General features: G+C 47.4%; 1 protein-coding gene across 1 annotated transcript in view; it reads right to left on the reverse strand.

Annotated features, from left to right (window-relative positions):
• The window catches only part of CASZ1 (castor zinc finger 1), a 435,323-nt gene that overhangs the window by 139,921 nt on the left and 280,323 nt on the right, over nt 1-15,079 (reverse strand). The window contains exon 5 of the mRNA XM_081015954.1: nt 11,468-11,561. Within this exon, the coding sequence (XP_080872080.1) occupies nt 11,468-11,471 (4 nt within the window). The 5' untranslated portion in view covers nt 11,472-11,561. The remainder of the gene's footprint in view (nt 1-11,467; nt 11,562-15,079) is intronic.

Genomic DNA, 15,079 nt, shown 5'->3' on the forward strand with positions numbered 1-15,079 from the left:
GCAACTCCTCGGGGGAAATATTGGGGTAAAAGCCTAAGGAATAAAATGAAACATTTTTTTTGCTCCAGCCAGACTTTGAGGGTTCTGCTTGCAAAGTCATCAGGTCCGTGCAACTTAGGCAAGAAGCAAGGAGCACAGATTTTATCCAGGCAGGAGCCATGGAGCTCCAAGCAAGCATTGGCCAGCTTGTCTGTGCATCCATGTGGCACAATGGGTCATCCATGTGGCGGCTGGCTGTAACCTGAAGGTTGGTGGTTGGAGCCCAGCCAGCGACGGCTGTGGGCAGGATTCCTGCATTACATGGAGTTGGTTCAGATGACCCTCAGGGTCCCTCCCAACTCTACAATTATATGATTCTATGTACATTATGGAACATACTTGTGAGTGGAGCACATTCAGCCCAAACTCTGCAAGACCAACGTAGCTGACATCTATGCAGAGGTGGCAAAGTGGGGGGGGGGGGGAGGAAAACATGCTGCCCCACAACTGCTGTCTCGCTGTGGTTGCTTGGTGGAAAGCCCTTTTCACAAATGTGTATTATGACTGAATAATAAAATACGGGGAATTAAAAGGAGGTGGCAGTCCTAAGCTTGCTTAACTTGCATTAACTCCATCAAAATCAAGAGGACTTCAGAAGAGATGATCCAAGTGGGTTTGCTCAGAGTAGACCCTACTGAAATGGATGGCCTTAAGTTAGCTACATCCTTTCATTTAAATGGGTCTGCTCTGAGCAGAAACAACCTATAGAAAAATGTGTCTCAGATGGGAGCATTAATATGAAATATGCCAGAAATCTAACGTCTAACCTAATCTTTCAGAAATCTAACGTTGGGGGCAAAGCGTGCCCCCTTTCCCCAAAATACACTTTGTTCCTACTATAGCCCCCAATCCATTGTTCAAAGGGTTTCATGCACTTTGCAGCCACTCTGGAGAAAAACACACCGGCATTACTGATGCCAATGAAAGGCTGTTTCATGTGTTCTTCCTCCCCTCCCACTACTTGCCCTGATAGAATCCCCTTGCAGGGGAAACTCCCTATACCATCAGGTACAAAGTGTCGCCCTATAATTTTATATGGCTGCCAGCAGCAGCCCTGATCCATGTGTTCGTAGCAGAGATAAAAGCCTCTTGTGGCTGTGTATCATATATACAAAGGCGAAGCATGGGCTTTCTCCTCTCTTTTTAAAATCTGTTTCTCCTTCCCTGCAAGGAGATTGCATCTGCGTAGGAGTAATACCTGCAAACAGTTTTGCTTTGTTTATTTCCACAGTTTGCTTTCTTGGAAATTTCCTGGCAAAATGGAAGGGCAGCACAGGCGAAAAGGCCAGGCCCAGAGACTAAAGATGGGAGAATTTGTTAATTTCAGTTTTCTCTCACTTTCTCCTTTTTCTGATTGTATTTGCTTCAGTTCTCCACATCAACTTATGAGCCTGGTTTTCACTAATATAACACATTTTTCTAAATTATTTTCACTAAAACGTGAATTTCTAGACACATTTTACCCTAGTATGTGCATTTTTGTGCACATTACTTGGCCAGAAAACCACATTGCAAAATTTGGAAAGTGCAAATTTGGCTGTGTTTTGGTTGGCGGCCGTATTGTCTCAGAAAGCACAAACCTTTAAATGCAAACTGAACCAAACAACGCCCCCTCCATCCCCACTGGAGATGTTTTCAAGCTGTTCTCCAGAAGCCTGAGAACTAGCAACTTGCTGCTCCTTCCTTCCTTCCTTCCTTCCTTCCTTCCTTCCTTCCTTCCTTTTTTTAAAAAATGAGGTTGATCAGATTTCTGAATTTCGCTCCAGGCGATATAAAAATGTGCCACCCTGCTTACACAGCCGCTAGCAGACCCCTCTTGTCCTGATGCCCTGCCCTTGGCTATCCAGGCTTCCTCGGAAGCTTCTGCAGTGTTATTTCCTGCTCCACGCTGCCTGTCTAGAGAACTCTCATATTTTCAGTGCTCACCAGACCATGAATTCACCTTCATACCAGTTACAGGGTTATTTAGCTTTTCCTGACGCCAATAACCACCTCGTTTCAACTGCTGCTTCTGCCAGTCAAACAGTTTGCTCTTTTTTCGAAAACACACACACACACAACGCACACGTAACACAAATGTGCATCATACCCGCAGAACTGTAGCGCCCCCAGGAAAACACACTCCATTCTGGGATTCGGTGGGGAGATGATGTTTAGCACCAGACGCTGCCCCAACTCACCACCACTGCCACCAAACCTGAACCCTGCAAGGTAACCCCCATTGAGGTTCATGCAACAGCTGAGTGGGAGAGGGTGGAAAAAAGGAATAACATAACTGTAGAGTTGGGAGGGGCCCCAAAGGGCATCCAGTCCAACCCCCTGCAATACAGGAATCTCAGCTAGATTGTGTGTGTGTGTGTGTGTGTGTGCGCGCGCGCGCGCACGTGTGTGTTTTCCTAGATCGTAGGACCTGATATCTAGAGGAACGTATGATGAACAAGGGAAGGGGCAGAAAAGGAGGAAAGGGAAGAAGTATGGAAGAGGAAATACATTCAGAAGAAAGGAGAAGAGGAAGAACAAGGAATCCAGGGGATAAACGGGTTCCTCCCCATGCCATATTCCTCTCCGGCTTATAGGCACCAGTGTATTATGATCCAGACAAAAAAATAAATGATAGCTCCACTTTGGACACCAATACTCCACAGTCAACCATGTGCTCTAAGGGCAGGGTCAGGTTCATGGGGAGAGCAAGGGGAGATTTGGCTGTTGTCTACTTGATTCACTGTAGGCCCATGAAATGGGAGATCTGGATATAAGCCTCAGGTCTTTCTGCTAAATGTCCACTGTGTGGTCTTTGTGGTGGGAACCTTCTCTCAGTCTCCGTTCTACCATCCTGTAAAATGGGAATATTTAAAGACCCTCTCTTCACACACTGATCCAGGGTTTAATAAACTGTGGTGAATTAAACCACGGCATAGCATTGTGGGTGACCCTTGCCTTGTGCCTGAACTATGGTTTGTTTACTGCCAACAAACCATGATCTGAAGCCAAGTTTTTGTTGTTGCTTTATGAACCTTGGCTTGATTTATATGAGCAGCCTTCCTTAAGCATGGCTTGCTTGGCCAACCCACCATAGCCACTAGCCAAGCTCCAAAGGCAGAAGCAGCTGGAAAATGAAACCAAACTTTGGAGAATCAAGGCATGGTTTTGTTGAATCAGCTGAGTGATAGACAAATCATGGTTTGGCTAACCACGGCTTTGTGTTAAATGCTAACAGGGCCACCGAGTCACTGTGAAGTGAGAGCAAGGATGATGGTGGTGAAGAACCCGAGATTTTGCTTTCCTGCCACACCGTACTCTTTTATTCATGATGTGTCAGTAAGCCGTGTTACGTCTGCCTAGAGTGCCTTTTGGCAGGTGAATATATGTTATTGGAATAAATGAAAATGAATAACCACTGACTTCTCCTTCTAAAGAGTTAGGCTGCTCAGCTTCTTCTTGTCCCCAACCAGCGCTCAAAATCCCCCAAGCTCTAGGCGCATTTTGCGACTGGTGTGGGTCCAATTGCGACCACGTCTCTGGATGCCAGGTCAGCGACTGATATCTCCATTTGGTTGGTACCTCCAGCCTTCTTAAGCACGTCAGCAGAAGAGCTTTCCCCCCTATTTATAGCCCTCCAAGGAGTACATGGTTCACACCCCCCCTCAGTTAATCCTTACAACAACACTGTGAGGTAGTTTAAGAGGCTGTGACTGGCTAAAGTTCGCCCAGTGAGCTTCTTGGCTGAGTGGGGATTTGAACCCTGATCTCCCAAGTCCTAGTTTGACACTCCTTAACCACTACTCCACACTGGTTTCTTAGAGTACTTCTGCAATGGGGCAGCTCTATAAATTAAACTGGTAAGTAAATATGGGGAAAGCAAAATGTCACTTAGAGAAGGATCTGAAATATTTTCCTTGACGCTTGCATTTGTTTTAGTCTGGATTCTTTTACTTGATGTTTTAATGTGTTGTAAACCACTCTGAGATTTTTTTTCTTTACAATATAAAGCGGTGTGTAAGTGAAATGAATCACCATCACCATCTCACTGCAAAAAAAGCACCTAGACAGTCCGTTGTGGCGACTGTAACCTAGGCTTAAGGTGCAATTTGGCCATTAGCTTATAGATCTGAGTTTCCAACACTTTCAGTTGGTGGGGACAATAGAAAGGGTTTTATAAGCTGGCATAGACTATATAACCTGGAAGCAGAAGTTGCTCTGGATCAATCTTTTATACAGCACTTGGAACTCAGCTGGCAAATAAATACTGAATTGTTAAATTAAAATTGTTCGGGAAAGGTTTTCTTTTAAAGAACATGTTGGATATTGCTTTCTTTTAATTCCCACCCATCCAACTCCTGCCCTGGCAAAGAAAACAAGATGTTTTGGATCGCTAAGCTGAAATTTTGCATGGCTTCCATGAGGAAGATATGAATCAACTCCCAGTTTCAGCAACGCTCCTAATTCCCTCCCCGGTGAGGTTAAGCAAGGAGATGACTTTTTTTGTTTTTCACCTCTGCAGCCCATGTGACGAAACCAAGGTAACTTGAGGAAACAATCAACATTTCCACCCCCCTGCTTCCAACTCTGATTTTCTTTTTAATAAAGAAAATGTTATTATGATGATTATTCTAAAAAAAGAAAAAAGAACTAGAGCGAGAGTTTTGAGCAAACAACAGATCAATGGATCCCCGCCCCCTCAGAAGGAAAAACAAACACCCAGATCACCGCAAATTAGACAATGTCTCGCTTCACTTCATCCGAACAGGCTGACAATTTTGGGGGGTTGTTGCCACGGCGACAGAATAACACAGTGTTCCGCCTGTTGCAGAGCAATCAATTAACTTAATGCCGCCCAGCGCCTGTTTACTCTTCCATTCAGAGGTGCTGCCGTCTTCTTTGAATCCCTCTTTTCCATTCTTCCCTTCTTTGCTTCAGCTCAGTGAACTCTCATCCTCTCTAACACACACCAACACACACCGCTTCTTTTGAACGCTCGTCACCCACTTCCGGTAGGCAAGATGGTGTCAAGCTTTGGTACCAACGCACATGCCAAAAATGTATCGTGCAAGTGAAGGTTTTGCTTCTCCGCTGGAGAGAAGCTCTCTCCAAAATGAAATATGTAATCTCTGAGGTAGTGTTGTGCAGTGGTTGGAGTGCTGGACTACGATTTGGGAGACTATGGTTCAAATCCCCACTCTGCCATGGAGCTCTCACTGGGCCAGTCACAACCTCTCAGCCTAACCTATTTTTCAGGATTGTTGTGTGGAACAAATGAAAGCGGGGGAAGAATCATGTACACTACCATGGAGAAAAAGGTGGGATATAAATGCAATGAATGAATGAATGACACCACAAGCCTCAACTCTGTGCTCCTCAAAATTTTGCCCATCACAGAGTTTTGCCCAAGGTAATGCTTCAAGGTGATTCCGTCCACAGACTCCTCTTTCCAGAATGTCCCCTGCTCAGTCGAACATCCCATCCCAGGTTGGGGAAGAGACGTTTTATATATAAAGAGAAAAGCTACCCTCGCATTTACGGGAGATCTTGGCAAATTTACCATCATATGGGCTTCCAGTTGCTCTTTTATACGTTTTAAAACATTGTCAATAAAATATCTATCTATTGGTGCCAGGAAACATTCTCATCCTCACCACCGTCGTGAGCTGTTAGGGCAGCCTCTAAAGACGAGCTTAGGCAGCCCTTGCAGACACAAGTGCAAGCACACTTTAGAGTCTCCACAGTACTAAAGGGGACCCGGATTTAACAGGGAAACAAACCACGTTTGAGCTGCCCAAGCCCCTCCATGCTTCCCAGCCCCCCAGACCAAAAAAATGACGGAATGATCAGCTTGGCTGCCTGCTTTTGTTCCGGTTTCAGTTTACGCTCTAGGCTCCACCTGCATTTTTTTAAAAAAGGAATAGAAGCCAGCTCTGGGCAAGTTCCCGCAATTGGTTGCTTTGGTTTTAACAGACCCTTTCAAAAGAACAATTAGATGCTTAAGGCAAAGAAGAGCATCCAGAATCCTGCCATACAGTGACCCTCCTGAGTGATAACAGGAAGAGCAAGGCCTTTTCCTGTTGTTCATTCCCAGTATCCGGCTGTCAGAGGTAGAGTGCTGCTGCACATGGAGGCTCTGCTCAGCAATTATATGTGAGCTGTCATGAATGGGCTGATTGGTTTCTATGACCATTTAAATAAAACAGCAGCTCAGGCTGCATGCACACCATATTTACAGCACATGCCTTCCCACAAAGAATCCTGGGAACTGTAGTTTAAGGATGCTGGGAATTGTTGCTCTGTAAGGGGCAAATAACAGTTCTCAGGAATCTCTGCGGTAAGCAGGTTGCTTTCAATGCGCTTTAAATGCACGGTGTGTACGCAAGCTAAGCAGGTGGCCATTTATTGCATTTATTATCTTGCCTTTCCTCCGTAAGACCTCAAACTGGAATGCATAGTTCTCCCCAAACCAATTGTATCCTCATGGCAGCCCTATGAGGCAGATAAGGCTGCAAGATAGTAGACTGGATTGGGGGTCACCCAACAAGCTTCATGGCCAAGGAGAGATTTGAACCTGGGTCCCCCGATCCTACCCTGACGCACTAACCACTAGAAGACACTGTCCACCGTCACATCTCTGCTGCAAGCGGCCCTTCCTTTTGCCAGCCCTGTGTCTAGACCACCAACTGATTCCATCTTGAGTTTTAGTGTTATGTGAGACTGAGAAAAGCCCCACTGTCCCAGCCATGCTCCAACACCATTCATAATTTTCTATGTTTATAAATATGCCCGCTGAAAATTTTGCTCATGAAGACCTGGCCGTATAAATAAGGTGGACTTAGCCGTCATAATACTCAGCACTTCCAGGGCTGCTTTGCATTTCTACATCAATCCCCCCCCCCAAAAAAAACCCCACACACCCAGAGGTGCAAATGATACTCATGTCGTGCCCTTTACATCGTGCCTCAGACCAACCCCCTGCCCCCACCCCCACCGGCCACTCGTTTTCGGAAAGCCAATCTGTCAGGGAACCTGTTGGCAAAGGGGGTTTGTCGACTGCTCCCTGTCCATTATGGCCCAGATTATAAGCATATTGCACAGATCTCTCTGCATGATGCCGGAGAAATTCAATACGCTGAAAGGTTAATGCAATCAATTAGGGTGACAGGGAAGTAAAGGAAGGCTTCCGAGTAGATGAAAAAGAAAGAGAGGGAGAGAGGGAGACTCAAAGGGCTCTCCAGTTGAGGGCAGGGGGAATATCTGGCATAGCTTCGTTGGCAGAGCACGAGACTCTTAATCTCAGGGCTGTGGGTTCGAGCCCCACATTGGGGAAAAGATTCCGGCGTTGCAGGGGGTTGGACTAGTCTACGATTCATTACGCAACACCTTTGCATTTCGCTCTTGGTGTTCAGACTTGCGCTATTGTTGGTTCAGTGTCAGTGCAATAAGGTGCTATTTTGGCAAAACATTCTCTGTATGCTGCTGTCAAATAAGACCCAGGAGAGGTATGTGGCAGAAATGGGGGAGCAGAGCCTTCAGAGGACGAGTGAATAATAAGATAGAAGGCCAACGAAAAGGGCGGTGGGATGATTGTGGTGCTCATTCATTCATTATTTGTATTTGTTCTTCAAAAGCTACGCAGGCACTCCTGCATTTCTTCAAAAGCTACACAAGCACTCTTGCATGCATGAGGCATTTCTTGGGCTCCACAGAAGTTGGGGCGGAGGGAGAGGAACAAATGACTCTTGAAGATAAAACCCAAGAACAAGTTTAGAAAATGGTGCAGGCGTTGTTGGGGAACAAGGGCGTCTTGTCCTCCCTAATGAGGCCGCAGGTACAAGCCAACAGTTGGCCAGGACCCTCGTGAAGGCTATGAGAAAACAAAAATGTAACCAATTATGACTGGGGGGGGGGGGCAAAGAGATATCCCCCTGCACACAAGCACACACTTAAGGTGAGGTACCTTAAGAAACTGTCCGGAGACTGCAACAAGGAGGTTGCTCTGAATTTATTGTGAAGCCAATGAAAACATAGAGGGGTGGTTGGCTGGGAAGGGAAGGGAAGGGAAGGGAAGGGAAGGGAAGGGAAGGGAAGGGAAGGGAAGGGAAGGCTAATTTCCTGATGAGCTTTTTCTGCCACGGGAGAGGAAGGCCGAGGAATCCTGACCCCATCCTTAGGGAGGGGCTCAAACGGCCCCTGGAGCTCTGAAATGGCTTTCCCAACTCTGAGCAGGGCTGTGGAGTTTGCACTTGACACCAAAAGCAAAGTCCAAGCCATCTTTTACTCGCCACCCACCCACCCACTGCCGCTGCTCTGGGCTGCTCATGGGCTGAGGCCAGGGAGTCTGCAACGCTGACCCCTCAAGACAAATTATGGCTCCAAAACTCCCCGCTACACCCTTCCTTACACTCCCTACTCATTTGTAGGCAAGCCCTCCAGGGCTCCTTGGCAGTGGCAGACCTACATTTTGAGGGCCCTGGAGCTTGAACTGTTATAGGGTCCCCCTCGCAACCCACAACAAGGTATGGGTAACCCTTCTTATCTTCTCCAACGGGGTTGTTCCATGACAGATCACCACAATTTTATTTATTTTTTAAGAAAAATAACTACTACAACTCAAGATTTTGATTAAAATTGCTGTACTGGATTATCTCATATGTCAAAGTCACTGGTGTGAATAAAGATTTCCTACACCTTATAGTTTTCAAGTCATGCAACTCAAATTGGGTCTACTGACCTAAGAAAAATTAAGCAATGTGGACTAAAGTCACTTCTGGGGCCCCTCTGGAATTAGGGGCCCTGAAGCTTAAACGTCATTTGTTTCATAGTAGATCCACTCCTGCTCCTCGGTCCTAGTGGAGACATCTCAAACCACCTGAGACGCCAAGTGTGGAGATCTTGGTTCACTGGAGGCTAGGGGGAAGAAGAGAGAAAAACCAGCAAGAGGTGGGGGCTAGAAAAACAGGGGGCAGAACACAACCTCCCACCTGTTCATTATGGAGTGCCACCTCCCTCACATCCAGTTTAGCACCAAACTGTGCTACTGGCAGGACCAGGAGGCCGGCATCTCCAAGCAGGGCAAGAGAGAGCAGAGGAAGCTGCTGTATCCTGAGTCAAACCTATGCTGCAGCTAGTCATGTGGACTCCCAGCCCCTCTTGGGGACACCAAGGATGGAACCTAAGACCTTCCGCATGCAAAGGAGGCTCTCTACCACTGATCTACACCCCTTCCCCAAATGGTACGTCCCACCTGCAAAATGAAGTGGTACAGTCTGCTCTACAAACATATGAAGTTGCCTTGTCCTGAGTTGGACCCCTTGGTCCATTGAGCTCAGCACTGTCTAAACTGACTGGCAGCAGCTCTCCAGGATTTCAGACTGGGATCTCTCCTAGCCGAAGGGGACCTTCTGCATGCAAAGCAGATGCTCTGAGAACTGAGCTGTGGTGACAGAGCGATGCAGCAAGGGGGGCATGGAGGCCAGAGAGGGAGGGAGGGAGGGAGGAAAGAGCTGTAACCAGGGTTGTGAAGCATGCAAAGGGAAGCATCTGCCCATCCCTTTGAAGGCTCGAGGCAGGGTGCTCAGGGGGTGACCTACACCGTGCCTGGCTGTGATCGCGTTTCAGGGCCACTGCCTGCCGATTCCAAGACAATGAAGGGGCACCTTTGAAGTTGGAAAGAGAGAAGCCGAAATGCAAAAAAACCTGGAGAGATCTTATTTGAGAGGGAGAAGTGGGGGGGGGGGGTGCGTGTGGAGCGAAGGGCCAAGCGGGTGGGTGGAGAGGTTGTGCAGACAAAGCAAAGAGTCGGGTGCCCAGTGGGGTGCCCCGAAACCAAAAGGGACAAAAAGGAAAACAAACAGTTTATGAGCGGGGGCACTTGCTGCCTCTGTCTGTGTCTCCCCCCCTTCCCCTGCCAGCCACTTCCATACAAACCCCGCTGGCTCCAGAGAGGCCCATCCCGTCGATGATGGATGGATGTGTAAGGCTGGCTCTCATTCCTCGCCATGTTGCAGCAGAAATATTTACATAACATTGGCCTTCCACCGGTCACCTCTGACACTGCGGGGCCCAGCTCTCCTGAGATGCTCAGTTTGGAGAGAAGTGGGGGGAGACACTCGCTCTGCTGGCACCTGGCTAGAGTAGAGGGCAGACCAAGAAGGTAATGCCATCTGGGAAAACCTCAGTAGGCCTCAGTTGCCTTGTGTGTTCAATTTCAGGATGCGTTGCAACTAAAGTTTGCAAAGTGATTACAGAGTTGGCAGTTATTGCAAATAGGGATGTCAGAGCATTCTGCCGAAAAGGGGAATTGCAGAGATTGCTTATTTGTCCCGGGAATGAAAATCAATTCAGCGAATATGATTGGTATTCACTTATTGTCTACGTTCCATCCCCCAAAACCGTAACTGATTATGTCCCCTCAGCTCCCAAATTTTCAACGTCTTTCCTTTGCACTGATACGAATGGGGTGGAACAATGTAAAGACAATGAAACTTAGGCCAGTTACATAACTAATTACATAAATTACTTAAATTACATAATCTTCCCACAACGGACTACAAAATGTTGTTTTTGGTGGAAGACAAACTGCAGCGGAAAAGAAACAGTGCTGCATGTGGCGACTACAGGGTGGAATGGAAAGCAATGCCATAGTCACATTCCTTCGCTTTTCCCTAAACCGTTTTTGTGTGAATGTGCATCATTTCTCCCCCCCCCCCGCGCAGGAGTTTTTGACAATGCAAGCTGCTTCCCACCACCAGCAGAACCGAAAGTGCCACTGTCCAGTCTCACATTTACTAGCTCACTTTATGAGAACCAAGTGTGAAATTTGGCATTGGCCACTTTTAGAAAATGGAACTTGGGGGAGGGCTGAGGGAGGGAAGAGTGACAAAAGGGGGACAGCGATTATTTGGACAGGTGACAGTTCCAAGCACCCAGGTTTCCACACTGCCGTTCCCTGACAATTTGTTAGGAAACTAATGTTTCAGTGACATATGTTTTGACCTCATGAGTTGTATGACACCCTCCCCCTTTGCACGGTGCTTTTCTTGACCTGGATGGTGATTGTGCGGATGGCGTTTCTCATATTTCCCTTCCCGTGAAAAAGCTCACTTTAGCATTGGTTGTGGAGCATGAACAGAAGCATATTATGCTACCGCTGACCTACAGATGGTTGTTCTGCCACCTGTAAACAGAAGAAGCTGCCTTGTTCCAATTTAGACCTTTGACCTGTCTACCATTCAGACCCATTTACGCTGGAGAAGGTGGAGGCAACACACCTTACAGGGGGTGCGCCAGTGCCTGACACTTCCCTGCGTCGCTAGCTGTGACTCTTTTGCTAACAAACAAGGCATAAAACACACAGACAAGACCAGCCACATGGACAGGAGCAACAATTTGCCACAGAAACACAGAAAGGTAGGAAAAAAAGAACCCGCGTGGGCGGACATACCCATTTGTGGTCTTGGTGGTCTCTCCTACCTTTCGATGACCAGGAATCAGATTCCGCTATTGGGTTTATTTTAAAGCTGTGAAGTCACTTCATCCTGAGGAGGGAAAAATGAGATAGAGCTTACTACTGCTAGCATTATATATACTGAGGCAAAAGAAAATGGGTAGGTTTACCATTGCAGTAAGCGTCCCTCTCCCCACTCTGGCCTTTGACTTGACCAGTGGCACCTTGGTGTTAATATTATTATTGCTGTGAGATCCACAGGTAGCTCACAGCCAATTCATCTGGCATGCACAGAATTTGAGTAGCTTTTTAAAAAGTTAAAATCTTTTAGGCTCTGCCATTTTATTGTTCTGTTGACCCTCCCTCATTTTAATGATCTGCTCTTTCATTGTATTTTATGGTTGTATCATTGTGCTTTTAAAAGTTTCCCCCTCTGTTGTATATGTCTTGAACCTGCTTTGCAGAGAAAGGTGAGATAATATGCATATTTATTATAAATAAGGTATGAATACAGCAGTTCTCCTGGGCAGAAGGAGCTGGGCAGAGTGCCCACTTCAGATGTTCTTGCTGGAGCAGCACACAGTCTTTATTCTGGTTCTTATTTGAAAGCTGCATTTGGGGCAAACAAGCAGAGAAGGCAGGTGGGCAAAAACACTCTACCCTTGCATCTCTGTTGCCTGCCGGTGGCCTCAACCCCAAAGGCATCCTTCAATCAGAAACAGGATGCACCCATCAAAGTTCATAGGACCTAGAAACTTTGGGAGGGATTCACCTAACCAACCCCATCAGCGGAAGCCAGGCATAAGGACTGCACTTGCATGGCAGGATGTTCCCCACTCTGCAGCCCTCGCAATTGGCTCCCACAACAGCGAATGGGGGCAGGAGAGGGGGGAATGAATGGAATAGCAGCTGGAGGAGGAGGAGAGGACAAAGGAAGAGGAGGAGGAGGAGGAGGAGGAGGAGGAGGAGGAAGAAGAAGAAGAAGAAGAAGAAGAAGAAGAAGAAGAAGAAGAAGAAGAAGAAGAAGAAGAAGAATTTGCTGCCAAGGAGTGTGGTGGAGTCTCCTTCTTTGGAGGTCTTTAAGCAGAGGCTTGACAACCATATGTCAGGAGTGCTCTGATGGTGTTTCCTGCTTGGCAGGGGGTTGGACTCGATGGCCCTTGTGGTCTCTTCCAACTCTATGATTCTATGATTCTAAGTGTGACTAGCCCAAGGTCACCCAGCAGCTGAATGTGGAGGAGCGGAGACGCGAACCCGGTTCCCCAGATTATGAGTCCACCGCTCTTAACCACTACACCACACTGGGTGAAGAAAGAGCTGTGAGCGGAGGTGGAACCCTTTCTCATTCTCTAGACCCCTTTCATCTGGAACAGGGTGTAGAGAGTGCTGCTGAATGGGGGGAACACAGCTGTGGAAAGCCTGAGGAAGTACCAGCCACTTTGGGCCTACTCATAAAAGACTAGGGTGAGTGACTAGGGTGAAATCCACAGTTTCCAGGAACTCTTCTCATTGTTAGACTTTTGTGGTGAGGTGAGCGTTTGTTTGGACCCTGGGTGAGAACCCGGAGGGTGTGTCAGAAGGAAAATGACTTGATATTGATCTCTCTATATTAGTAACTTTGTATTAATGTAACATTTTTATATGTAACCGTGCATTTTTGCATTATTTTACTTAACCTGCTGTCGGTTCTTTTTTGTACACTGCTCAGAGATATTTTTAAATATATTAAGCGGCACAGAAGTAGAAAAAAGGAAACAAAACCCGCACAACTTTGAATTTCACTCTTTGGTTGTATCCAATGCAAGTCCTGCTTGGAGTTGCCTCGTGGAAGTTACTAAGCATGGCTAACTTAGGTCCGTAAATTTCAACGGCTCTGCTCTGAGCGGAACGCAGTAGCACACAACCCTTTGCTTTTAAAAGGCACCATGTTCCACACAGACCCCTCAGTTGGTGCAAGGGAATAATGGGATAGCCACTAGGGTTGCTGCACAAAGAGGAAGAGCTGTGGCGCACTCACCACTGACGTGGGAGCACAAGCGGTGTGCAACAGGAGCACTGACTCCTGAACTTAATGTGGGGGTAAGTTGCCACAGTTTGAAATGACAGATGGAGTGGGGAGAAGGAAATCCCTCCGTTCTGGCCACCTCCTCCCTTTTCCACTCTGCTCTGTATCCATCAGAAGTGCTCTCACAAACCTTCATTGCAGTAGGACATGCACAACATGGGGAAGAGCTGTAGCTCAGCGGTTAGAGAATCTGCTTTGGATGCAGATGCTCTCAGGTTCAATTCCCAATGGCATCTCCAGGTAGGTCTGGGGCAGCCTCCCTGCCTGAAGCCCTGGAGAGCTTCTGCCAGTCAGTGTAGGCAAGACTGAGTGACTGGGGCAACCCAGTCAGATGAGTGGCATGTAAATAAAATACTACTACTGGCAATAATTACTGAGCAAGATGGACCAAAGGTCTGATTCCGTATGAGGCAGCTTCCTATCTTCTCTGTTCCGAGCAACGTAGAGATTGAGTGTCATTCCCCCTTCTGCGCATGGGCTAAACTTGAGCATACTCAAGTAAAAACTGGAGGGAGAGGGGAGGGCGAAGAAATATGTAGAAAAACAACAACAGTTGCAGGGGAGGGGGGAAACCAAACAAAAGCACCACGCAAAGTAAATTGAATTATTTAAAGCCATATGTTCCAAAAGTGTGACAGAGCCGAAGGAAGAAAAAAAAAAAGGCAATATTGTGAGACTTCCGGATGGGGGTCTCCCTATACTTGGCGGGGGGCGGGGGAGAGACAGAGATGATAGAACCAGCTGGTAAAGAAAGCAGCTGGTAGCAGGTTTCCTACTCCCATCGACAGCGGGGAGCTATGTGCTTCCCCTCCTCCCTGTTCCATATTGTATCCTCCAACCAGCTCATTTGACATGGCTTGGGATGCTTCTGCCCTGGCAGAGAACAGTGTGTGGGTTGGCTTGGCGTGGGCCTGTCACACTCCTTTTGCTCTATATTCTGCACAGCAGGTTAGAATTGTAGAATCGGAAGGCACCCCAAGGATCATCTAGTCCAGCCCCCTGCAATGCAGAGCGGTTTGCTCAACATGGAGCTTGAACCTATCTCCCTGAGATTAGGAGCTTCATGCTCTACCAGCTGAGCTTGGACAAAGAAAGGCTCAAACGCCTCCCTCTCACCTAGGTGACAAAATAATTTGGGGCAGGGTTTTGGAAGGTGGGGTAGTTTTTAGTGGACACTCCCTGGAAAAGACCCCGATGTTGGGAAAGATTGAGGGCACAAGGAGAAGGGGACGACAGAGGATGAGGTGGTTGGACAGTGTTCTCGAAGCTACCAGCATGAGTTTGACCAAACTGCGGGAGGCAGTGGAAGACAGGAGTGCCTGGCGTGCTCTGGTCCATGGGGTCACAAAGAGTCGAACACGATTAAATGACTAAACAACAACAACAACAACACACCTCTGTGCCAGAAAAGCAGGGCTGGCCAAAGACATTTTGATGGAAAGCGGCAAGGGGCCTTGTACTGAGTCAGGGTATTGGCTCTAACTGCTGAGCCATGGCTGTTCTGATCATTGCTGCCTGGGTTACAGAATAAGATGATCACACAC

The sequence above is a fragment of the Podarcis pityusensis genome, assembly GCF_964106645.2.
Source record: "Podarcis pityusensis genome assembly, chromosome: 8".
Classification (NCBI taxonomy): Eukaryota; Metazoa; Chordata; class Lepidosauria; order Squamata; family Lacertidae; genus Podarcis; species Podarcis pityusensis.